Source organism: Pelodiscus sinensis, chromosome 18 (genome assembly GCF_049634645.1).
Source record: "Pelodiscus sinensis isolate JC-2024 chromosome 18, ASM4963464v1, whole genome shotgun sequence".
In the NCBI taxonomy this organism is placed as follows: Eukaryota; Metazoa; Chordata; order Testudines; family Trionychidae; genus Pelodiscus; species Pelodiscus sinensis.
In genome coordinates, this window is record NC_134728.1 from 20,115,452 (window position 1) to 20,141,021 (window position 25,570).

Sequence of the window (25,570 nt, forward strand, 5' to 3'; positions counted from 1 at the left end):
GGAGCCCAGGCACAGAAAGATGTGACCACAGGGCGTCTGTGTCGGTGCCAGGCGCTAAGTAAGCCTTTAGAGCCCCAGTCCATAGTCTTCACTGTCAGACCTTCCTTTCTACCCTTCCCAAAGGACAAGGATATTTGAAAGCAGCCTTTTGGCCGGGCCTAATCACTCTACATTCTGATTCATGACATAGCACAGCCTACAACGCTTCCCAACCTGTGGTCCGCAGACCCCTGGTGGTCCGCGACAGTACTGCAGGGGTCCATGGAAAGTTTAAAAATAAGGTTTGGGCCCACCGTGTAATAGATTTTAAAACGGGTCTGTATGCTCAGAAAAGTTGGAAACCACGGGCCCAGAATATGGTTATGTCTATACTGCACCCTTTTTGCGCAAGAAATATGCAAATGAGACAAAGTGTGGAATAGCATCGAGCCTCATTTGCATAATTAATGAGCACCCGCTTTTTGTGCAAGAGGGCTTTTGCTCAAAAAGGAGCCATCTACACAGCTCCTTTTTGCGCAAAACCCCCCTCTTGAGCAAAAGCTGTTCTTTCAGAAAAAATTGCGGAAGAAAGGCTCTTGTGCAAGAGGGCGGTTTTGCACAAAAAGGAGCCATGTAGACGGCTCCTTTTTGTGCAAAAGCCTCTCGCACAAAAAGCAGGCACTCAGTTATGCAAATGAGGCTCAGCAATATTCCATGCTTAGCCTCATTTGCATATTTCTTGCACAAAACGGGTGCAGTATAGACATAGCCTATGAGTGCTTAAAAAAAGGAATAGTGCCATTAAGGGATCTAGATAATGCCCTGTCAATTCAGGAATGTTTCCCTTCAGGGCATTAACTATGGTATCTAGTCTCTGACTGTAATCCTTGTAAAAAGAAATGATAAAACCAACATGTGTATACATTCACCTGAACGTTGCAAAAGGAGAAAGGTGATCAGCTTTCATTATTTTGATCAGTGCTACTTTAAGTAAATGGAATGATTCTGTTGAAAAAGATAAGATGGTGAAATGCAAATTGAGTCAGGAGCGTTGGAAGAAAACGGGGCATTTTTCAGGGAAAAATATTGTTTAAAATCTTGCAAATTAAATGCTAACTACTGACAGGAACTGGGTGATTTGTGAAGAATGTTTGCTGCCCACCACTCTGAAATAGTGCATTGAAGTAACTGGGATCTGCAGGTACTCAGAATATCATAGGATCAAGGGAATAGCTTCAATACAGGGGATATTTTTGGTCATATTAGCCAGAAAGTAAAGATTCCATTTGCTGCTTCTTCTCCTCTCCCTCCCCAAGTAAAACCTCACATTCTAAAATAACCAAGAGATGAAAAATGAGTTTGCTCAGAGTCACAATCCTCTGAATTGCTGAAGGCTTTTCTTTTCTCTCTCTATATATAAAAAACCATTTCCTGCGGGATGACAGAGTGACGTCATGTGTCACTGTGTGTCTCGCAGACCCTCCCTCCGCCTGCAGCCCCTCCCTCCTCCCTCAGGCACTTGGCCTCTCCACTCCCGTGTACTCAGGGGAGCCGCGAGCCACGCGGCCTCCCGCATTGCCTATCCCTTGTGCTTGCAGGGTTGGAGCTGCATGGCCTCCGGCTGAATTCCCCAGCATCTGGGTGGCGAGCGGGGGCTGCTGAGGCAGGGGGAAGGGAGGAGAGCTGGAGCTGGAGCTGGGGCTGATGTGGCCTCGGCCCTACCCAGCAGACAGGGGGGAAGAGAGAGTGCAGGAGAGCTGGGGCTGGGCTGGGATGGCCAGGCCTTGGCCCACCTCCCTGGTGGCTGGGGAAAGAGCTGGGCCTGGCGCGTCTTCACCCCAGCTCCTCCTGGTGACCGGAAGCAGGGAGAAAGGGCCATGGTGGCCTGTCAGCCGATGGTCAGGGCAGTGTGTGTGTTACCGAGAAAAGGTTTAACGTCTGTGTCTTTACCGCTAGGACTGGGGTCCCATCGCGGAGGGCAGCCAACAGGCTGACAGACGCCCCAGAGTTTATAGGAAGAGCTTATTACATCTCAGATTTCAGCTGCTAGGATACAGGATCCCTTCGCAGCAGGCAGTCTAGGGAAGACTGAGAAATGCCCCAACGGATCTGTCACCTGGGAGTGACATGATCCAAAATGCCCAAGCTCTTCCTATACCTGTCCCTTATGACCGGCTGAAGTTCTTTTAAATTGTGCTTGGTTCTGTTACAGCAACTGTAGGAGTCAGGATAAAGCTTAAACAGTTACAGGTTTATTAAAGAAGCTTATAAATCATAAGGTTACAATGGCTATTGCTCTATTTCTTAACTACTAGCAAATATAGATCTTAAAAATGGTTACAAAGAAAATAAAGATAGAAAGTAAAAATAATGGTACCAAGTAACAGCTTAATCTTTAAAGAGCTCTAAGTCTATATGTACACTTAAGACAAAGAACCACATCCAGGTACAATTTTTACCCCCTTCTGTGCCTCTCGACTCCAGCGGGTCAAGCCAGGGCCGGTCTCTCAATTCCTAGGAAAGAGGAATACGAGGTGGGCGTCCCTGTGGAACCTCAGGAGGTCAAACACCTAACCCGACCAGCAGATAGATGGTAGATTGACACTCAAAGTAAGTGTGCTGCTGGACCCATCTTTATACCCATAGGGGCCCGTATCATCTTTCTTATCTAAGATGCCAAATTGTACTGGTCTGTCTTTGTGACACCAGTTCTTACAAGCAAGTTTTAACTTAATTTACACTTGCAAGAGAGATAACTAAATTGTGAGTACTGGACATTTTTTTACTGGGCGAGAGATTCCTCCCCCCGCGGACGGCTGTGTGTTCGTATCAATATGGGTTTCAGCCAAGGGCACTCCTCAGCTGCCTCTTGGTCAGCCATTGGTGTATCTCTGTTTACAGCCATTCAGGGTCACTGAGCTGGCATATCTGGGCCTTCTGTTCAAGGCTTTTACTGCTCTGTGTGCCCTGCATGCTCCAGGCAAGCAAAGATGGGTGTTACAGAGGGGTTCCTGTCTGGCTACATGGCCTCAGCCTCAGAGAGGATAGGGAGAAGAGCCAGGGCCAGGGCTGGGGCGGCCTTGGACCCCCCTAGTGGCTGGGTAGGGGGGAAGAGATGAGAGTGCAGGAGTGGGGAACTTGGGCTGCCTGGGCCCTCCCTGCCTGAGAGCGGAGGTTAGTGAGCATAGTGAGCAGATGGGGCAGCCCCTAGTGTATTTGGAAGAAAAGATAACTGATACTTTTTCATACTATTATGAGTGTGACAGGGTGTATCAACCATGCACTGAAGCTAATGGAGTTTCCTTGGCCCAGCTGGCTAAAAGACTCCACCCCCACAGCCCTGCTGGGCATGCTCCAACTGGAGACTGACTATAAAGGTTTCTGGAGCAGCTCAGTCAGGGATGACTGCTGAAGGGGAAGGAGGCACAGCTGGACCATGGAGGGGCAGCCGGGCTGACAGCTGCTACCAGAGAAGCTGCAGACTGAGAGTGAGCCTATAGAGAAGACATCTACCAGGTAACAGTAGGAAGTAGCTCAGAGCAGGGAATTGTTCCCTGAGTGCTCAGCGTGTTATGGCTGGATTCCCTGCTAAGCGAGCAGTGGACTGTGCCACTGACAACAGGGCCCTGGGCTGGGACCCAGTGGAATGGGAGGGCCTGGGTCCCCCCACCGCTCTCCCTAGAAACCTCCTGTAGGGGTATTTTTCCACTTTCATATAGATTTGGGCTGTTGGGCTGTATTACTCTGAGTAGAAGGGGCTTGCATATGGACTTGTGCCAGTGGGCCATAATACCCAGAATAGAGGGTCTTGTATATGGACTAGGGCCATCGGAGCTGAAGACCCTGACCAGAGGGTCATAGGTATGGACTGAGGCTCTTGAGCCATCCTGTAAATTGACTTGGAAATGCTTAAGACACTCAATCAAAGGAGATTAGGTTCAAGGGGCTTCCATGGGATAGTCCCCCCCTTGACATATAGCAAGCAACAGTCACTAAGAAAAAACTGCATCTGTACGTGATACTCTGAAATACATTAGCATTGTACGATGCACATTTCTGGCAAAACAGCATAGAAGTCAGTTTATCAGGTAGATTATAAATAAAGAATAGTTGTACGCTGAAGCTTCATATAGTAAATTGAAAGGATACTTCTGGGGCAGCCCACATTTTAAAAAAGTTGTTAGAGCGTGTCTAAATCTTTCTGCAAACAAATTACATTGAGCAGACTTTGCCCTACATCTTAAAGGAGGTTATTTTATGTGTGGGGCGGGGCCATACAGAATGCCTTTTCGCTGATGTTATCCACAGTGAACATCAGTCATTGAGTCTGGCACTCAGGAGCCATGTTTGTACAGTATCTAAATCCAGAAACAATCAAAATGGCCGTCACTTGCAGAATGGGCAAGCTGGTGTGTATCAATTTAGAATCAAATGTGAGATTTACTCATTGCTAATACTTACTGGCAAAATTGCCACCTGTACTTCATGGCTGTGCAGGGATGTAGAGGAATGTAAGCAGGTATTTTACTCTTTTTGGGAGGCTTCCCCAGCATGGATGGGTATGTTTGTATGGTGGGAAGGTAAGTAGAGAAGAACTCACTTAATAAAGCCACTATCCCCTTCCCCTCTACATAGAGAAGGGATGGAGCCTGGGTCCTTCTCTCCTACAAATATACTAATCAGTACAGCAACGCTGATATGGAAGGTGAAGTAATATACAACTAATATGGGCTGGCAGCCGCTCATACCACGGAAAGAATAACAATGCTAAGTTTCTCCCTGAGCCCCATGAAAGATGATGTTAAGAGCTTCAGTTGCACCAATCCTTTATTAGGAGAAAGTATGAAAGACTGACTTCTAATTTACCATAAGTCACGCAGATATCCAGAGTCAGAGGGCTCATGTGGTTTGTGGCCAAAGTACTGTATGTATTGAAACAGCCTGCTTTAGAGCCGATTCCATTAGAGACATAGTCACTAAACTACAAGCAAAAGTCTACAGTACTCCATATAGAGGGCAGTTATAGATAGTTCAGATGGTCTCCTCATTAGGCATACAAAATGTAGTATCAAGAGCTTCTGGATTTGTGAGTCAATCCACCGTAATATTTCAATTTATGGCCTCTTAAATTAGACTACTCTTTTGTATCAATTGGCTCAGTGGTCAATATTTAATGCACAATGAAAGATAAAAGCTGATAGATGCCAGCTTTTTTAAAAAAATAATCCATAACCATTTTTCCTGATGGCTCTCTCTAAAAAACTTGCATCACTATTTTTATTTCACTTGCTGCTGTGCCTCAGACAGGAGTAGCACTCCCTGGTGGTAGGCACTGTAGAAATAAGAGCACATCTCTACCCAGAAGAGTTTGCACCCTTAAGATGAAGCATGGGAGGAAAGTTACAGCATGACACGAGTAATCTGTGTGATTACTGTTTGCAGTGGAGATGCAGCTATATAGATTGCTGGGAATAGAGATCCAAGGTGGGAAAGGAAATATCTTTACTGGACCAACTTTTCTTGATGAAAGAAGTGTGCTTTCAAGCTACCCACAGTGCCTCACCTCTTTAGCTGTGTGGTGACAGTCATGTGTTTTGTTAGTCCCAGTCAATAAAAAGTGACCTTTTTCAGTCCTCACTTTTTGTTACTAACATCTATAGCTAGTCACCACTGACTTGATTTGTGGTGTTTTGGCCAGAGCTAACAAAACCAGGCAATGATGCCCTCACTCCTGATGGATAGCACCTTACTCCCCATGCAGGCCTGTAAACATCAGTGAAGTGAAGTGATACCCAGCACATGTGAGGCTTTCAAAATCTGGCCAGTAATGTTGCTTTCCTTGGTGTTTTTACTTTTGCCCCATTTCACTTATCATGAACCAGTTTGCACACCTATTACTCACATTGATAGCCGCTCTTCCTGATAGTAACTAATGGAACGACTTGTGTGACTAGGCACTCGATAGCTTGAGGAAGGGGCTTGGAATCAGAATCTTAACTTGATATTCATTAGTTGGGCTAATTTTTTTTAATTGTCTACTGACATCTTGTATTGTGTGCTGCCTATATTGCTAGACAAGCCACGAATGGGAACATCAACCTCAGCTAACTTGTGCATGCCACAAAAATAGGTATATTTAAAAGAGAGCATTAGAATTCATGGTCAATGGCAGTGTCCTATGTGAAGTGGCTTACTCCCAAACAACCTTCAAAGGTAGTTTAGTCTTTAACATGAAGGATCCTTGGGGGAAACCAACAGTGTTAGATGGGTTGTTTTAAAATGATCTTCTTACTCCAATTAATCAAAATGTGATTAATAAAATACACACATTAGAAATGGAAAACAATGCAAATCCAGAAAGCAGCGTGCTCTGTCCTGAGGTAATGGAATTTCTGTACACCACTCAACAATGATATCTCTGGCTGATTACAGGATAGTGGTAACTGGTTCCAATAGAAATCCCATCAAGCCCTTGACTGGAGAAAGAATGAAGAGTATGTGGAAGGGAAACCAGTGTATAGTGGGACAGAACAAGGATAACAGTTACAAAAAAGGTTAAAGGGTGCTGTAAGGTGTCCTTGTGTTGAATGGCTGCAGGGCTTTGTTAATGCTCTGTGTATGGGTGGGACTCCCAAATCACAAATTCCAATCCAGCCCTGCTTAGTCTGACTGAAAGTCATTACCATCTGGGGGTGGACTGGCAGCTTCCATGAAACAACTGATCGTCTCAGTCCATTTCAGCTTCTGGATGGAAACTGAAAAGAAAAGAGGCTAGTTTGTAGCTGCATTTTATTTTTCATTTTTATTTTTTTAGGGATTTGACAAAGTGGTTTTTACCCACAAAAGCTTTGCCCACATAAATCTGTTAGTCTTTAAAGCTATGTCTACACTACAGACTTCTTGTGCAAGAAGCTTTTTGTGGAAGAGCTCTTCTGCAAAAATGTCTTGCAAAAGAGTGTGTCCACCCTGAAAATGCGCATTTAAAACGTGATGCACTTCAGCACAGGGGAGCACCCAGACTGCATGGACGCTCTCTCAAAAGTAAACTGATTGCTATTTACAGAATGGCCACCAGAGCACCTGTGCTTTTTTCGATTGCCTCTTTTTGCACCAAAAAACCCTGTTCCCCATCCACAGCTCTTGTGTAAAAAGGAGTTACTTCTCGTAGAAGCAGGAATACCTATACTGGAAAAACCCCTCTGTTCTTTCATTTTACTTGTGCAAAAATGTGCTTGAGGTGTGGACTCCTCATGAGTTTTTGCGGAAAAATGGCCGTTTTTGCGCAAAAACTCTGTAGTGTAGACCTAGCCTAAGTCTTTAGTCTCTAACAGTATTCCTCATTGTTTTTGTTGATACCGACTAACATGGGTATCCCTCTGAGCCTTTTAGGGATTGTTACACCAATTGATTTGAGGGAACTTATACTATTTTCTGTTTTGCAAAGCAAATGGCAGAACACACTGGCAAGTGGTATGGTAATGTTTGAGAGAAAGGACCGTCTTGTACCCAGGAGATCTGTTCCCTTTGTACATCCAGGAAAACTTCTTCTGACTTTTCTCACAGAAAACACAAGTGCCCTTAACACTCTTGATGTTCATAGAAGCTAAGAGTTCTCTGTATTATGCTATATTCTATACTATATTCTATATGTTGTAATGAACTCACTGGTGGGCCTATGTCTGCCTGCCTTCTGCTGGCTGGAAACAGAACTTGCTTGTGTGTGTCATAGATCCTACACTATTAACCATTAATGGAGATTCTTCTTTATCTCAAGGGTAAAATTCTGTGCTGGGGGGGGGGGGGGGGAGGGGGGGAGGGAGAACGGAGGGAAAACAGCAAACAGGTGAATGAATGTAAGCTTGATTTCCTGATACAAAGAAGCTCTAAGTAGCTATGCTTTACAGGACAGCAACGGCATTTAAGATCCTCTAAAATCAACAGATGAGTTGCAAAATAATATGGAATACAGCCAGGTAAGTCATCTCTTTACCAACCTGATTACTAGCTATACCTTTGGAGGGTTTTGCTGCCTAGCTTTTCCAAAAAAGAGCCTGTCCTAGAACTTTCAAATGAGACATGAGCTTTGATCACCTGAAACTGGAGAAACTGCCAGGTTGCATTGATTTGCTCTTATTCCGCAGTACCTTTAATCAGTAACCAGAAGTGGTTTCCCCTCCACCTGTTACTGGGCTGGAACAGAGGCTGGCTTTCCAAATGCTGGTAGGTCTTTCTCCCACCCAGAGAGAGAAAGCTCACAGCCTCTGACTCAGATACCATTACACATAATACTCAGTGCTTACTATGAATGTAGTAGAGTCAATAATATTTATTTTGTTCTGACTACACCTCTATTTATATCCTATTGCTCTTCACTGAAGGTTGCTAGATCTGCCTAAAATCAGCAGCTGCCCATTACTTTAGAAGTGTGTTTCCATTATGAGCTGGATGTTTTGGGTATTTTTACAAACAGCTCCTATTAATCTAAGCTTGGTCATATTCCAGTCATTCTGAAGGTAACCTTGTAGGAATCCTCAGTTCCATTTCTTATTTATTTATTTCTAAGGGGAGGAGAAAAAGGTTGTGTCGTCTCAAAGATAAGTGTCAGTTACTCAAGCCAAGCAGGAAAGAAACGGGATCCTTCCAGTGAATTTCTAAAAGTTACTGACAGAAAATCCTACAAGAATGTTAGCCCCTGCATGCCAAAAAAATAAGACTAGATCCTACAATGATGGGTGCATTCAGTCTGTCTGAGACTGACATATCACATGTTAATGGGCTCAGTATTTTTAATTTACACATGATACCTTTGAAATATAATAATTATGTATGTATTTGAAAAAAGAATGATTCCACTTTGCATGGAAAGAAATGTCTCTTTAGATAGCGGGCCATGTCCTTTTCACATTAAATGCAAACAGAAGGTAGCATTTGCAAATGCCCCTCAGTCACTTAGGAGCATAACTGCTGTGATTTTTCACATGAAAGCTGAGATTTTTCAGAAATGCTCAGCTGCAGCCTAACTCTGGTCCCTCTGAAAAATCTCATCATGAAGAATTAATGATTATGATTTGGCAATATAATTATTATCATAATAAATCCCTGTCTCTCAGTTGGTATTTTTTATCCATAAATCTCAGAGCACTTTACAACGGAGATTAATAGCATGATCCCAATTTTACAGATGAGGAAACTGAGGCATGGGAGGGCAGTGAATTACTCAAAGTCACCCAGGAGGACAGTGACAGAGATGGGAATAGAATCCAGGTCTCCTGGGTTCCATTCTAGTGCTCTATCCCCTGGACCTTCTTTTTCTGAGTCTGACTCATTGTTAAATGCACTTTATTAATACTTGAGATTAGCAAACCCTATACCCAAATTGACCACAATAATATAACTGAAGAGCCCATATTATATATAAGGCTGGAGCTAGGGGAAGACTACACAAACACCCAAGAGATTTCTTTTTTAGGGCTTCTACTTCTGCACCCTTCCCTATCACCTGGGATGCTTTAGGAAGGGCCTATAGCTTTAAGCATATCCCACCCTTCCCAGATGCCACAGTTAATGCCTGTAAGTAGGCCTGTGTAGCTGTCCTCTCCTGAGCAGCTGGGACTGTTTCAGGAGCTATGTGCTTTTACATCACCGGGTAGCTTCAGATTAGTGGGTGGTTACTGGTGACGAGGGCCCTACTCATGTGAACAGTGATCCCAAAAGGTGGCAAGTCTTCATTATTAGAGTCATGCCTCATATTTAATATAACCTTTCCTGTGACTAAATGGGACCAGGTGAGCATGACAGAGGATGAGTTTGCTTTGCCTGTTGCTGGAGCCAGCAAGGGCCACAACTAATAAGGGTGTGAAAGTTCTTATTTTTTCTACTCAGCCTATCTTAGCTTTCTTCCCTGTGACTAAGGTAACAACCAGAAGCCTGGCTCTGCCCTGCTGATTAGCTGCTGCCCTTCAGAAAAAGCCCTGGGCTTGGATGCACTCACAAAATATCAGTTCCCCTAGTGGGTCCTTGGAACAAAGGAATCCGTTCCTCCTTCCCTTATCACCTGCCTAGGCCACGTGCAAATTTGGATCCCAGCCATGCACAAGAGCCTGCATGGAATGCCTTGCGCTGGCAGGGTCCTCCTGAAGAGTTACGGAGCAGGAAGGGTTACAGTGGGATTGAAAGGAAGTCTATGGGGCTTTCCGGCGTTTGGGCTGGCATTCACTTCCACAGACCAACATGAATCGACTGGGTTTGGAAGAGGACTGTCCCAAAGAAAGCTTTTCTGGGGCTGGCTGGGACGGCTGATGAGGAGCAACCTGATGCGACTGGGCATTGTGGCTGCTCAATGCCATTCAAGGTAAGGTTGGATACCTGCTTGCTAAGATAAGAGGGAATCAGTCTCATATTTCAGGACGCAAGTTGGACAGGAAATACCGTTTTACTCAAGGACACAAATTTGGCAGGATGCTTTGCTGGGAGTAGGCGTGATGGATTTTGTCTTCCTTTGAAACACCAGGTACTGGCTTTGTGTCAGCGAGGGAAGAGAGGCACTGCAGATCCAGGGCTGGGTAACAACTGCATGGATTAGGTACATATACCCGCAGGGAAGAGAGTGATTCCCAGCCTGCCTATACAGCTGCAGAATCAGAACAGCACACAGAATGGTCACAACGTGATCTAGCTCCAAGAGATACAGACACCCCAAAGGGTATATTATGGTAGGTCAGTACACACAGGCCTCTGGAAGGAAAGCTACTGTAGAGAACGCTGTATGGCTGTTAGTGCACTCATTTACACTGATGCAAATGTGAAGAAACTTCTTTGATGCTGAGGGCTTTACTCCTGATTTACACCAGTGTGACTAATAGTAGAATTCTACTCTATAGGCCTAAAAATCCTCTGGCCCAGGCATTTGCAATCACTGTATAATGTGACAATAACATTCCTTTGGAGAATTCAGAGTGACAAGAGAAATGTTAGATGGCAGTTCTCATAGGATGGAAGTTTGTCCCCAGTAGAGATAGGGAGAATAAAATTTTCCTCTCCTATGTAGTGTCCTACAGTGGGATAGATAGATACCTTCTGGTTTTAGCCAGTGCCGAATGTAGCCCCACTAGTCATATGCCCATCACTTGCCCTATTCCACCCCACTACTTCTCTCTGTGGGTCACCAGGGAATCCTGCCTTGGAAAGCTGCTCCACTGCTTACAGGGGATGTAGAGTCTTTAAGCAGCCTGCCATAAGGGAACCAGGAAGTTGCTGGCACAATTCCAGCTTTGAGGATAGCTAAGGAGAAGGATCAGGACTATCCTGTTTACAAATAGGGCTAAATTAATCTCCTGAGTAATTTCATTGAAACCATTGCTGCTACACCAGGAATGCACTTGATCCATTATGGGTGTTTTAAACTCACACAGATGAAACATTGATGGGTCTTTTTATTTCCTTCATGCATTTCTGTGCTGTCTTAAATTCAGTGCGTTCAGGATGTTATCCAGACAAATGTGGCTGTGGGCAATGTAGAGTTCCATGTACAACCACCTTAGGGAACACGCCAGTGTTTCTGCAACACTTAAGAGCTATTAGTTCTTCGGATCCCTCTTCATTAACAACCTGGAGGACATAAGGTCTTACGGCCTTGCTCCCTAAGAGTGATTCAGTAATGTCTGTGTGCCCACTGTCGGTAAGAGCTGAAATATCATTTAATGTATGCAAGGGAGGACTCCTTCACAGAAATGCATAAGGCCGGATTCAAGTGGGCTGGCTTTTAATTTGCTTTCTTCTGGCTTGAAATACAGCTCCTTTAAGAGCCAAATCAGAATGGAATTTGTTTGTGGCCTAGCCTCACTGAGTCTGACCAATAATAAAATCTGATCAAGAGCTTTATAGAGTGAACAGTAGCACAAGCCTGGCTGGCTTCTTAGTGTCTTCCCATGTCACCTGCTATCTACCCTCTCCTGTGCTGGACTCTTTGAAAGCATACTTTGAATATGTTACCTGAGAGTTACAGAGTAAAACTAAAGCCTGAAAGGGACCTTTCAGCTGGTGATGATGCTGGTAGCTTAGGAGTGGGGAAACTGAAAAATTTAGGTAAACCTAAAACTTCAAATCTGTATCCAGACTTACTGGATTCTGAATCTTTTCAGGGATTTTCTGTCGCTCTGCACCCTGAATGGTACATTGGTCTTTATCTGACAAGTACTATTTCACACAGCTGCATTACTTATGATCAGTGTGCCCTCTTATCTTTTCCACCCAAGTGCAGAATAATTTTATGTGCCAATGTGCACCACTAGTAAAAAAAAACAACCTAGCTGTGGGCACACTGCTAACATGTTGGGAGGCATTGGAATCTCCCCTGAGCGGGTGCACAAGTGCCCAGCTAACAGGGAACACAGCTCAGGATTCCATGCCCCAGTGCAGCTTGTGCTCACTTTGCACTCTTCTCACAACCCACGAGCCTCACTATTCTGCTGACAACATCGTCTCCCAGGGGCGAATAAAATTGCCCCATGACTGCATCCTTCTCACATCTCTGGCCCTTTCCCAGAGCTGAGAACCTCCTCCCCCTGCTCTTTGCCTCCAATGAAAATGCTAAGTTACTCAGCTCTTCCATGTTCTTCACTTCTTCCCTGAGGGGCCCCCAGGGCTTTTGGGATGAGTTCTCCAGGCTGGGTGACTGTACAGGGCTGCAGCTGAAACCCCTTAGTCTTTCATCAAAGGCAACTGAAAGGATGGGTCAGCTGGGTGAGGTGCAAGTGATGATCTACTGGTAGTTGGCATTGTGGTTCCCTCCCCTCCCCCCGAGGAAGGTCCAGTGTTTTACAGGCTTGTTTTTAATTGTCCTAGCAGGGAAAGAATTCCAAGGGGGAAGGCCCTCTGCCACCAGCACTTTGCCCCAGAATTTTAGTATCTTGGGGTACATCTAGATTGCATTGCTCTTTCAGGATACCAGAAGTATTCCAAAATAGCAATGCCATGTCTTTAAAAGCGCCCATTATTTCTCAAAATAGCAGGCATGCTATTCCAGCGTCCCTGTAACCGGCGTTCCATGAAGATTAAGGAATTTGTCAGAATAGTGCCTTATTTTGAAATTTGGCACTGTGTAGACAGCGCCAAATTTCAAAATAAGCTTTTTTGACTTAAACTCAGAATAAGTTACGGAATTTGTGTAGTGCAAATTGTGTAGCTTATTCTGACAGAAGAGTGCTATCAAGGCGCACCCTTGGAGCACTTGGCCTGTCACTATCACAAGTTATGGTTTAACTCTCAAAGTTTGTGTATCTCAGTGCTTTCATTTTGAAATACCTCTTGTGGACTTCTGGGGAGAAACCTTTTTTTGTTTGTTTGTTTGTTTAATCCTTTCTCCATTTAAGAGCAGACTCCCTGGGCTTCCAAACAAGAAGTTTAGAAATCCCTCTCCTGCCTTGACGTTTCCTTGGCTTGACTGAAAAGGTCTTGAAACAAAAGGAATGACTAAGGCTACATCTACACTGCACCTCTCTTGCGCAAAAGCCTATGCAAATGAAGTGTGGATTAGCATATTGCCATGCTTCATTTGCATAATTAATTAGGGGCTGTTTTTGTGCAAGAGACTTCTGCGCAAAAAGGAGTTGTGTAGACGGCTCCTTTTTGCGCAAAAAACCCCTCTTGCGCAAGAGTCGTTATTCCTGGAAAAAATGAGGAAGAACGGCTCTTGCGCAAGGGGGGGGGGTTTGCATTAAAAGGAGCTGTCTACACAGCTCCTCTTTGCACAAGCCTCTTGCGCAAAAACAGCCCCTAATTAATTATGCAAATGAAGCATGGCAATATGCTAATCCACACTTCATTTGCATCGGCTTTTGTGCAAGAGAGGTGCAGAGTAGATGTAGCCCTTGAGGGCAAGGATTTCCCTATATTTACATAATAAATTTTAACAAAGGGACAGTGACCTGTTAGTGACTTCCTCTTCCCCTTCCTTTTACAAGTGCATGACACTCTGGGACAACTGCAACCACCACAGATAAGTGATTGGTGTGTGGTGGCTTTTAATCCATGTGACTGTTAGCACCATGCGAGCAGCCAGTACTTCATGGTTTGCCCAAAGATGTGCTGCAGACTTCACTCTGAGAATCATTCATTGTCACGAGAAACCTTGGAGTTGCCTTATATTGAGGGGTCCTTTGTTTCTTCACAGCTGTCTTGTTTGTGTTAAATCTGGCATTACTTAGCCAGACTTAACAGCCTTTTCCTCTGCCTCACAGGAATGGACAGAGATTATCTGAAAGTTGGGTATTTATAAAGGTGAAGCTGTGGAACCTTTATGGGAGGCCATTGGTGGCACTTTGAAATGCTGATCCTTAGCAAGATATGTCCACAGGTAGCTTCAGACTATTGCACTGTAGTGCTGAAAGCCACAGACAAGTGGCAAGGAGGGATTTATCTAGCATTTACCAGGTGAACTCTTGATATGTAATAGGTAATTTCAGTTAATGGTAAACCTAGGGAAATGCATTTGTACCACATACTAGACATGTTCTCTGAAGTATCTGCTGGTTAATAACTAGAAATGCCTGGGAATGAACCACTGGATTTGCCACTAATTGCTGTTCAAGCATTCAGCTGTCCCTTGAGAGAATAAGGGACAAATTAAGATTTGAGATGTTTTGGGCATAAAAAAAAAATACCAGCTGAGAGAGAGGTTACCCAAAGAGAAAATATGTCCTATCGCGTGAGAAAACTTTGCCACAAGATACATCATGTATCATATCATCTCACCTCTCTGCTGGCCCAGTGAGCAGTTTCTAGGAGGCCCGAAAGCCACAGAAATAGCCATTCTCACTGAATAGACTCTTCTGAGGTGTAATCAGTTTGGCAATTCTCCTTCCTCATTTAGGGCCTGATCATATAGGAGAATTCATTTTGACTCCAGGGTGAGGCTACTCATCTGAGTAAGTAATGGCAGGAAGGAGTCGAATGTGAACAGTCAACACTGTGTTGCCAACTTGATTGCAGGCTATTTTGTTGTGGATCCTTTTTCCCTCCTCACTGTTCACCTAGAGTTCCATAGTTGCTATAGTAACAAGGGAATGCTATTAACGGTGTAGAAAGCTATAAATGCTCTGGTCTTAAAAGTGAGGGTTGCCTCATTCCTAGAGTGGCTGCTGGGTGACATTGGACAAGTTACTTCACTTCTCTATTCCTCAGTTTTTCACATCTGTAAAATTTAGATAATGATGCTTACTTCCTTTGTAATGCGCTTGGAGCTGTACTAGTGAAAAGTGCTACATAAGAACTCGGTAATATTCCTTTAAAAATAAAAGAACCCGATCCTACAAGCCCCATGTGTCTTAATTTTCAGTGGTGTTTACATGTAAAGATTTGAAGGACCAAGTCATACAGATAATAGGTTCACATATAGGTATTAATTAGATGATGGTATAAAGTTGAGAGCCTGGATGGTGACAGATGCATATTAACAAGTGGAGAATACAATTAATTAATAATTAATCTCTTAATTATTATTCATGTAGCACCAAATGCAAGTGTTTTAGAGACTAAATAGTTCAGTCTAAACTGACATTATACATCCCGGGAGTGAGGTGGGAAGCAAATAACAGGTGGATAGAGAACAGGAGGAATACAAAGAACAGGTTATGGAGCTGCTTGGTAGTGCCACATGCTTCAGATTTTGCCTCCCTGGCCAAGAAATTTTCCTTCTTGCTTTATTTAGTGGAGTGCATTAACTGGTTCCACACCAAAGTGCTTCTGCCTCCCCCCTGCCTTCCATGCTGAAACATTAATTTATGCATGCAACAATTAAGGAAAAAAAGGCTGGATTCTAGGGAACATGGAGGAAATAATGTAGTCTTTACTCAGGCCAAACTCCTACTGAACTCACATTTACATTGTTGCAAATGGCTAGATCAGTGGTTTTCAAAGTACAACCCAGTCCTGGGGCGTGGAATGTCAGGCATATGGTCTCATTGCTGCACGGTGACCAGGTGACCAGTGGGAGTGCTAAGGCAGCTTCCTGCCAGTCCTGGCACCAGATTACGCAACAGGCTTGGCTCCTAGGTGAGTGTGGAAGAGTGCACAGGACTTCATGCATTGCCCCTCCCCTGAGCACTAGCTCCACACTCCCATTGGCAGGGAACCTGCTGCTCACTGCTTCTGAGGTGCAGCCTGGTCTGCAGTGCCAGAAGAGGCAGGGAGCCTGCCTTAGCACTCCTGTTGCACTGCTGACTGGGGGCTGCTTGAGAAGTCCCTCCTACATCCCAAAGCTCTCATCCTCAGCCCCACCCTGCAGCCTACACTCTAGTCAAATTATGTTGGGTCATGGGCTTCAACAATTTTCTTCCATTGGGTAATGAGAGAGAAAAAGTTTGAAATCCCCTGGGCTATCGATGGTAGACAAGGAGAAAACCCCACATGGGGCATATCTAACAGCTCAACTTTCCAGTAGCTCACCAGGCAGGGTGACAGGAAAAGGCCATAGTACCTTTATCGATACACCTTTGCTTTCAGTTAGGGTGCATGTACACAGCAGTGTTGTTTTGGAATAGCGGCCGCTATTCCAAAATAACAGTGCGAGCATCTACACAGCAATTATTTTGAAATAAAGGACGGCTGATTCCAACTTCTGTAAATCTCACTCCACGAGGAATAAAGCCTATTCCAAAATAGCTATCCCCAGGATGGAGCTGACTCCTCCATTAGGAAAACAGGATAAGGGCTGCTGTGAAGGTAGGGAGGGGGCCTGGGTTCTAGAGAGGCCTAGAGCAGGACTACTCAACATGCGGCCTACGGCCTGTTTGTTTGCAGCCCATGGGTGGGAGCCACAACAAAAAAGTAGTCAATATAATGGTCTTTTCTTTACATGCATTTTAGTCATTTAATTCCTGGACTGTCATTGCTCATTAAAAGTGCTGTCATGTGTGTGGAAGTCGGGTAAATATTGCATTTTATTAATATCAGCAGCACTAGCTTAAATGTGGCCTGCATGTTGTGTAGTCTTGCCTTAATCTTTGTCTTCATGCCCATCAGTGTGAAAGAGGCTATTTGCATATATTTGCATATATATTTGCACAACCACACTTAAGTTGCAGCCCTCAGGATGTGTGATGAGTATCATTGTGCCCTCCACCCCCGTCCTCCCCAGCCTTCCAAAGCTGAGTAGCCCTGCCCTAGAGGATAGGCTATTTGATTGGGGAACCACAAGGTTGTGGGATTGAGTCCTGCCCATTCTGGGTGCAGCTGGACTGCCAACACCATTTGCTGCAGAGATGGAGCTGGCTCTCCCATTAGGAAAGCAGGATAAGGGACACCCTGAAGGTGTAGGGAGGTAGGGTGGGTTCTGGAGTGAGAGAGGGGATACTCCATTGCTGCTATTTTGAAATGGCTCCTCCCGTGGGCCATTCACTGTAATTACTCCCCAGTGACTCCTGGGGCTCTAAATCCAGGCAGCACATCCACATTAGGGATGCCTACCTGGGACTACCTTTGAGGCTTCTCTGTAGGGTAATCACACTATTTTGAAATAAGCTATTTTGCCCTATTTCTTCCGGAAGAGTTTATTTCAAAAGAAGCGGGAGGTGTAGACATACCCTTGCTGGTCTCACCCAAAGGGTGTTGTGGGGTGTTTTGTCTGGGAGCAGAGTAGTGGTGTGGTGTGTGTGAGGGGGGGAGGGGGGGTTGGGATGGTGCTGAGTAAAAGACCTACGATGCAGGTTCTCTTAAGGAGAAATTCTCAGGAATCCCTCACATCCACAGCTCTTCCTGAACTCCAGTAATACAAGTTCCCTGGGTTTCTCCTCCCTTGTGCCTCATCCCCAGGCTAGCGCAGTCGGGCCAGGCAAGTGTTAACTTCCCCTGCAATGCTGCATCCCAGCTCACGGGGGAGCTGCCCTCCTCTCTTCCCGCGCCCGGTTCCCACGGCGCACCGCTGGACCAGAATTGCAGGGACACGCTAGAGGGGCAGCCCAGACTTGTTGATCTCCGTTCAGCCACCGCGCAAGGGAGCAGCGACGCGTCCCTGGGTGTCTTGCAAAAGACCCCATGTGGCTCCATCTTGGAACGTAGACGGGGACGGAGAGAGACAGCCCCCTCCCGGCGCAGGCCTGCGGGGAGCTGCTGGCAAAAGGAGCCTGGAATAATCCGCAGTTTCCAAGCGTCTGTGGATCCATTCGCCCCCCGCCGGCACGGGGGTCCTTGGCCGCACGGGAGTATCCCCGCGACCGCGCTGCCTGCGGCTGCCGGGCAGGGATGCAACCAGCCGCGGGGGGCCGGGCGCTTGCTGGCTGATGCAGGATGTAACCCCCCAGCGGGTTCTCCGCCCACAGCCCGGCTCTGTGGGGATCCTTAGCGGACGAGGTAGGCTCGCCTGGGGCTTCGGGGTGAGACGCGTTTGCCGGTCGTTAAGCTCTCGAGCCGGGGTCCCGGTCAAGGGGCAGACTCGGCTTTGGAGGGTCCGGTCCCGGCACGGGCCGGGAGGGCGCCTGGGAGCCCTCGAGTCTTTGCCGGGGGGAGGGCTGGGCAGGGAGGATAACGGCACCGGCTTCCCAGCTTGCCTGGCTTTAAGGCCGCCTTGTGCAAGCAACAGTGCCGGGGGCCGCTGCGAGGCAGCCGCTTTCGTAACTCGCTGGTGCGGGGTTTCTGAGGAGGATCGACGGCCCGAGTTGATTTATGTAGGATGGAGGTGGCGGCAGAGTCCCTGGAAGTGACCTCCAAACTGTGAAAAGCCTTGGCTGGCCGTCAGTCCCGCCCTTCCCCCCCAAACCTGCTCCTCGGGGCGAGGCACAAGCGGGGAGTTATAAAACGCAGCGGCCGGCGAGAGAGACCAGAGCTCCCATTGACCCTCAGTGCGTGGCAATAGGCTAGTCCCTCCTGGGGGGCGCGGGAGGGGACCCGCAGCCTTAATTGCAGCCCTGTCTATGCTGGGTGGGAGGCGCAATCTCCTCGCTCCGGGGAGGGGGAGGGGGAGCTACCCCCCCCCCCCGACTTTCTTGGGGCCGAGAGGGTGCATTTCGTGCCGGCTGCGTAATTGCGTGTTGCACGTAAACCCTTCGCGGCAGCTTGGCCCCCTGACGTCTTTGGGTTAATTTGATAACCAGGGAGCAGATGAGGAGGCAGGGGCTGGAAGGGAGGCGCGCAGGGTCTGGACAACGGTCCGGAGCCCGGCTGAGCAGCCCACGAGGTTGTGGGTTCCCTTCTCCCCAAAAATTCATGGGTCCTTAACCATCGTTTACCCAAAGAAAACGGGGGGGGGGGGGGGGGGGCGCGACGACCACCGGCTCCACGCGCGCGGGGCTGTGCAGCGGGAAGAGCCCAGCAATGGTGTGTGCTGGGCGCGGGACACTGTGCGTGTCCCCAGGGCTCAGTGTGGCCAGGACTCCCCCTCGGGCCCATCCGAGCCTGGATGACTAGAGACACCAGCCAGCGCCGAGCACCCGAGCTCCAGCGGGACCGGGCTGCCCGGATTTGTGTTCGCTCAGCCTCACTCCCAAATCTCCCCTCCCCCCGCTCAAGCTGCGCCCCCCCGACCCCTCGGCAGCCGCGTGTTGCCCCGCGAGTCTCGGCTCCCCGGGACGTGCCCGTGGGGCTGGGCCGGGAGGCTGCTGCCCGCCCCCAGTGTCTCTGTTCCCTGCCCCGGGCGGCTGGTTCAGCACCACGAGGCCGAACAGCTCCGCGCGGGAGCCGCGGCCCGGGGCCGAGGACGGGAGCTGGCCGCTCCGATTCCGGGCCCGGCGGGTAGCCAGCGACTGACCCGCGCGCCTCTGGCTTCTCTCTTGCAGCCTTTCGGCATGGAGGGGAAGGGGAAGAGGTGAAGGCAGCCGGCTCCGAGGCGTGAGTGGCGGGCGCCCTGCGGGAGCCGGCCGGCGGCCGCGATGCCCGCGGGCATGAACAAGAATGGCTCCCGGTCTGCTACCTCCTTACCCCCGGAGCCCATGGAGATCGTGCGGAGCAAGGCCTGCTCCCGGCGGGTCAAGCTCAACGTGGGAGGCCTGGCGCATGAGGTCCTCTGGCGGACCCTGGACAGGCTGCCCCGCACCAGGCTGGGCAAGCTGCGGGACTGCAACGCGCACGAGGCCCTGCTGGAGATCTGCGACGATTACAACCTGGACGAGAACGAGTATTTCTTCGACCGGCACCCGGGGGCCTTCACGTCCATCTTGAACTTCTACCGCACGGGCAAGCTGCACATGATGGAGGAGATGTGCGCCTTGTCCTTCAGCCAGGAGCTGGACTACTGGGGCATCGACGAGATCTACCTGGAGTCCTGCTGCCAGGCCCGGTACCACCAGAAGAAAGAGCAGATGAACGAGGAGCTGAAGAGAGAAGCCGAGACGCTGCGGGAAAGGGAAGGGGAGGAATTTGATAACACCTGCTGCGCCGACAAGAGGAAAAAACTCTGGGATCTTCTAGAGAAACCCAACTCGTCAGTAGCTGCCAAGGTAACTTCTCCAAGCGGCCGCTCTCTGGGTGCTATCTATAAGTCTCGCCTGAGGGGCTGAGCGGGTCCCTGCTGGCCGATTAACCATAAGCCAACAGGGGGATGCTGCTTAGTTTGTGCTCTTCAGGGTTTGTACTGGTGCCCATCACTCCAGTGTTTGAGGCCTTTCATGTATCCTTCATTGACAGTAGTCATGTCCCTGGTGGATTTTGGAATCTCTGGCTCTTCTGCTTTCCTGGATAAGATTTTGGGTGGATGAGTAGTGGTAGGAGGCTGGAATACTGGGAGGGCCTCCCATGCAATTCTACCCTGCCATGCAAAACAGGGCAAGGGTTTTCTACTAATTAGTTTTCTCTGTGGGTAGATGAAAGAGTAGAGGAAAGGGAAATAAACACCAGAAGCCAGGCAAAGGCCTGTTGGGATAGCTGCACAATTAGAATGTGAAGTGTAACCTCCTTCTTTTATCGACAACATGGGCTATTTTACTATAGGTTTGGCAAGTTTTCTGAGAAGAGAAGGTTTATTTATTGCTTGTTCCATGATTTGTTTTGATGCGTTGTCATAGTAAATGTCTAGTCTTTGGTCCAAAACGGTAATGATCTATATAAAGTTGCCTATGAGTCTTATTAGCTTGAATTTAACTAGTAAAAATATAAATGTGTATTACTCTGCACAGAGTGATTCAAAAGCATTTCTAATTAGCATGGGTGAGCTAATAAATGCTGCCTTTAAAGGCTTAGCTTAACTTTTCAGAATAAAATGCAGACACCCAAAAGAAGTACTTTTTGTCTTCAGCTTTACTGTAGAAAATGTTTTCAATGTTTCTTACTTGCTTCTAGTAAATTTAAATCTCTCCTCACATTACCCCCCCCCCCCCCCCACCATACAATGCAACTGAAGTTTCTTGGATGTTAATAAATGATTGACATGCTGCTTGGTTTGAAGTTGTTACACTTGGATCTAGCCGGTCTATTTTAATATAATGTTAAAAGAACCTCATAGTTCTGAGAAATTAGTGTCATCGTTGACAGCTAATTAGCTGCTCCACATTAGTGAATGTCCTTGCAGCTGCTCATTTTCATTAGCGACAAAACATCTGCAAACAAACATGGCTATTCTGTAACTTTAGATATCAAAATAAAGCTTAAAAGAGGTGGAAAATACCAAGGGTTTGTACATGAAAGGATTGAAAAGTTGAAATTTCAGAGACCAGAATTCCTGCAATGCCACTGCAAAGCAAAATGAAAGAAGAGCTGTTTTTCTCAGTGTCATCTGCTTGATTTACATTTGCACATGCAAATGGGATCTTTGCCCCTGTAGCAAATGGCTTGTGTCTTGTTTTGTTTGTTTCTGATTTTTGAAAAAAAATGGGGGTTTGTTTCTAGTGCAGCATTGCAGGTATGAACCAGAAAAGTGTCATTAAAGTTCTGGGAAGATAGTTTGAAGAGTGGGTGTGCCTGGGATAAGTGATTTATTCTGGCAGGGAAAAGGAAAGGTTTGTTGCTCTGATTAATCGGTTATCTCTTTTTTTTTAATGACAGACGGAGCCACAGAATGTCTTTTTTATTTCAAACGGCACAGATGACACTGTGCTGAAGATGTTAATAATTTATAGGCATATTTTGGCACAGTTACGGAATCCTGAAACACAGGCCTTGGGCTTAGCTGTCTATGGCACTGACTCAAAATCCATCAGGGGCTGTTGCAGTTCACGATTGATTGTATATGAGCAGGGGGTCATTCTTGCCAAATAAGTGTCTTGTGTGATTTAGTAGTGAAATACACTCAAGGTTTATCTTCAGAGAAAATTCTCAGGATAAGTGTGTTCAGCATTGCGGGCTCTGGATTAATCTAGAGTGAATTGCAAGTGCATTATTTCCTTTCTCATGTTAAGCTACCACTGTGAGGTTTCACTATAATAACTGAAGTGGTGCTGTTAATTTGTCTATCTTCAACTATTCCAGCAGTTCCCAAATACAGATTCATGTCAAATTAACTGTAGCAAAAAAAAGAGTTTCAATTAATCATTAACTCAGGCAGAAAAAAGCCAGTAGGCCTCATGAAACCTCTGCCTCTTCTCTTGTGGATAATTCTCCACTCATCCATACTTGCTGTTCTTGGGTTTGTACACAGTGTACTCTTTGCTTGGATAACCTTCCTTGAAAGCTCATTCACATATTGTATTTATTTTGGGCCCAGTCCAATGCTCCCTCTAAGCTTTTCCATCCATGTGTGGATTTTTTTCCCCATCCATGTGCAGAATACATTTTATGTGCACTGAAGCATGTACAAATGTGCACCACAAGCAGAAACAAAAACCTAGCTGTGGACGCTCTGCTCACCAGCTGGGCAGAATTGGAATCTCTCCTGCATGGCCGCACAAATGCACAGCTTACAGGGAACAGTGGTCCAACCCCAAAGTCCTGACACAGGCTGAGGTTTGATTAAAGTCACTGGGCAGCTGACCATGAAACGGACTGAGTAAGGATTTTGGGGTCTGACCCACTATTATCAGAATCAAACAGTTGTGCTCTGTTATCATCTGAATTCTCTGAATCTGGATCCACTGCCTCACCTCATCCAACTATTGCATACATATAAGACTGTCTAATAGAATAGGTAATCACCAAGTAATTCTTCTGCCACCTTTACCTGCTTTCACATTTCCTCTTAAAATGAGACTATTTTTGCTGTTGCTAGCATCGTACCTTCTCCAAGCCAGTCAAACCTTTCCTGTGCAAAGGGGACCATAGTAATTTATTCCAGTAATTATCACCAAGGTGTCCCTCAACTGGTGCAAACCAGCTTCTATCTCCTCCCTCTTCCCCTTGCCCTTCCCCATTTTACAGTTGGGTTAGACTGCAATACTTCTCTCCCTTCAATTTCTCTTCCCCTCAACCCGAAACCTTCCCCTTGGTCAGTAGAATTCTCATCTGTTCTATTTACTCTTTCCTGTCTCTAAGTTTGATGCTTCCCCTTAGAAGACTCTTTCCAGTTAAGTCACCTAGCTGAGCTGGGAGCAGTTTCCCGTTTTAAGCAATTTTTAAAATAATTCAAATGTTCTGCACCATAAGCCTATGCAGCACTTCACCAAAGTGTTAACCTTCCTCCTCGTGCACACATAGAGTGCCTTTGTCAGCCTCCTCCCATTTCTTAGGTGATAAGGAACATATCCTAATCAGATTAAAATTTTCAAGGTGGGCTCCCTAAATTGCTCCTAATTGTTTCCATTGTAATATTTTCTCTACCACATTTAACCTAATACCTCCATAAAAACTTGCTGCAGTATATCTGATAGACACATTGGGCTCAGCTCAGCCCTGATCTCAACACCCTTAAATGCAGAGATGGATACATGAGGGTAGATGTGGGCTTTTAAAAAAGCGCGACCGAGAGACTGCATGAATGAGCTAAAAATAAACACATTAAATTAGCATCTCCTCTGGGTTTCTCCATACATCCTGTTGAATCTTTGATTGGCTTTTATGCTGCAAACTCCTCAGGGCAATGGATGACTTATTTGTCTTGTACAGTGCTGAGCATATTAGTGCCTAAATAAAATAGGAATAATACTGTTAGATTTGTCCCTGAAAGCATCTAAATATTGGACCTAGTATCAGAGAGCTTCTCAAAACAGTAGTTGGTGTCTCACTATTAATGTCATGTTTTCTTTAAGATTAGGGATGTAAGAAGTTAACCAGTGACCCAGGAAGAAGTAGGCTTATCAGCTTGCTTACAAGATGACTGGTTTACCAGCCTGGCAGGCTGGATCCTGCTTGTGGCTAAGCAAGCCCAGCTAGCACAGCTCCCACCTGTGGCTGTGGCAGGCCTGGCTAGCTGGACCCCGCCTTCAGCTGTACAGAATCCAACCAGAGAAGCCAGCCTTTCCCTTCCCCCCCCCCCCCTCGCCTCCGACCACAGCCATGGTGGGCTCAGTCGATTGGACCCTGCTCACAGCATGCATTTTTACATCTCTATTTAAGACTTGAAAAAAAGGGGACCTACCTTTTCTTAACACTTTGCCCCAAAACACCCAGGTCCTCTAGTGATGATGCTATAGAAGGTATGTTTACACTGCAGAGTTTTGGGTTTTTTCTGGAAAAATGCCATTTTTCCAGAAAACTTCACTTACGATCACACTGCAATCACTTTCTTTAAAAAAAAAAAAAAATCAAAAGAACAGAGGGGTTTTCCAACATTGGTAAACCTCTTTCTTTGAGGAAGAAGCCTTTTTCCAAAAGAGCTCTTTTGGAAAAAGGCATGTGTGGACAGGGAAGAGGGAGGTCTTTTGAAAGAGGAAAAAGCACAGATGCTCTGGTGGTTACTCTGTCCATAGCAATCACAGCTTAAATGTGAGAGAATGTCCATTCAGTGTGGACGCTATTTTTCGAAAAAGCACATTGCTTTTTCGATGTGTTTTTGCTGTGTAGACACTCTCTTTCAGAAGTTTTTTCGGAAGATCTCTTCCAGGAAAAACTTCTTCCAAAAGAAGCCTGCAGTCTAGACGTAGCCAGAGATGTATATTATAAATACTGTCTCTGTCCACTCGTCCTTGCATATTATACTCCTCCCCCACAATCCTGTAGTACAGTTGGTGCACTGGGCCTCTGCCCTGCAAAGAACTACACAGGTATTTATATGCACAAATAGTTCCACTGACCTCAGTTTAGTCCAGTCGTGTTCACAAAGATTGTTCACATGCATAAAGTTAAACTTATTCATAAATGTTTGCAGGATCAGAGCCTTAGGCTACTCTCCATTCCATAAACAAACCTGTATAATAAAGTCTTCTACTTTTCCTTTATCACCCACTTCTAATTCCTCCTGGTTCCTTTCATGGATCAATATCTTCTGACTCGTGTGACTACACTTGCAGAACCCTTTATTGTTAACTGAAATATTCACTCTAATTACAGTAAATGTTTCCTTCTGCTCCTCTAATAATCCTTGCAGCTTATATTAGCTTATTTTTATGGATCTTCCAATCCTCCTTACCAGTTTGTTTATATTTTTAAAAGCTTTCTACTTAAAAGCTTTCTACTTAACCCCCATTGCCCTGGCTTCTGTTTGGATTGAACTTGGAAGAAATCAGTTGCAGGTTCTTTCTTAAATAGCTCTTCCGTTTCTAAAGGTTAGTTTCACTTGCAGTAGCCTAAAAAGCAGCCG

At 46.2% G+C, this 25,570-nt stretch overlaps 1 protein-coding gene across 2 annotated transcripts in view; it reads left to right on the forward strand.

The window, feature by feature from the left end:
- Window positions 1-3,399: 3,399 nt before the first annotated feature.
- Window positions 3,400-25,570, forward strand: part of KCNB1 (potassium voltage-gated channel subfamily B member 1) — a 246,991-nt gene continuing 224,820 nt past the window's right edge. The window contains exons 1-2 of one of the 2 annotated variants that reach the window (XM_075901227.1): window positions 3,400-3,495; window positions 19,746-20,405. In XM_075901227.1, coding sequence (XP_075757342.1) covers window positions 19,839-20,405 — 567 coding nt within the window. In that variant the 5' untranslated portion in view covers window positions 3,400-3,495; window positions 19,746-19,838. Of the gene's footprint in view, window positions 3,496-17,667; window positions 18,325-19,745; window positions 20,406-25,570 lie in introns of those variants that run through there. The other variant, XM_075901226.1, reaches the window with a different exon arrangement.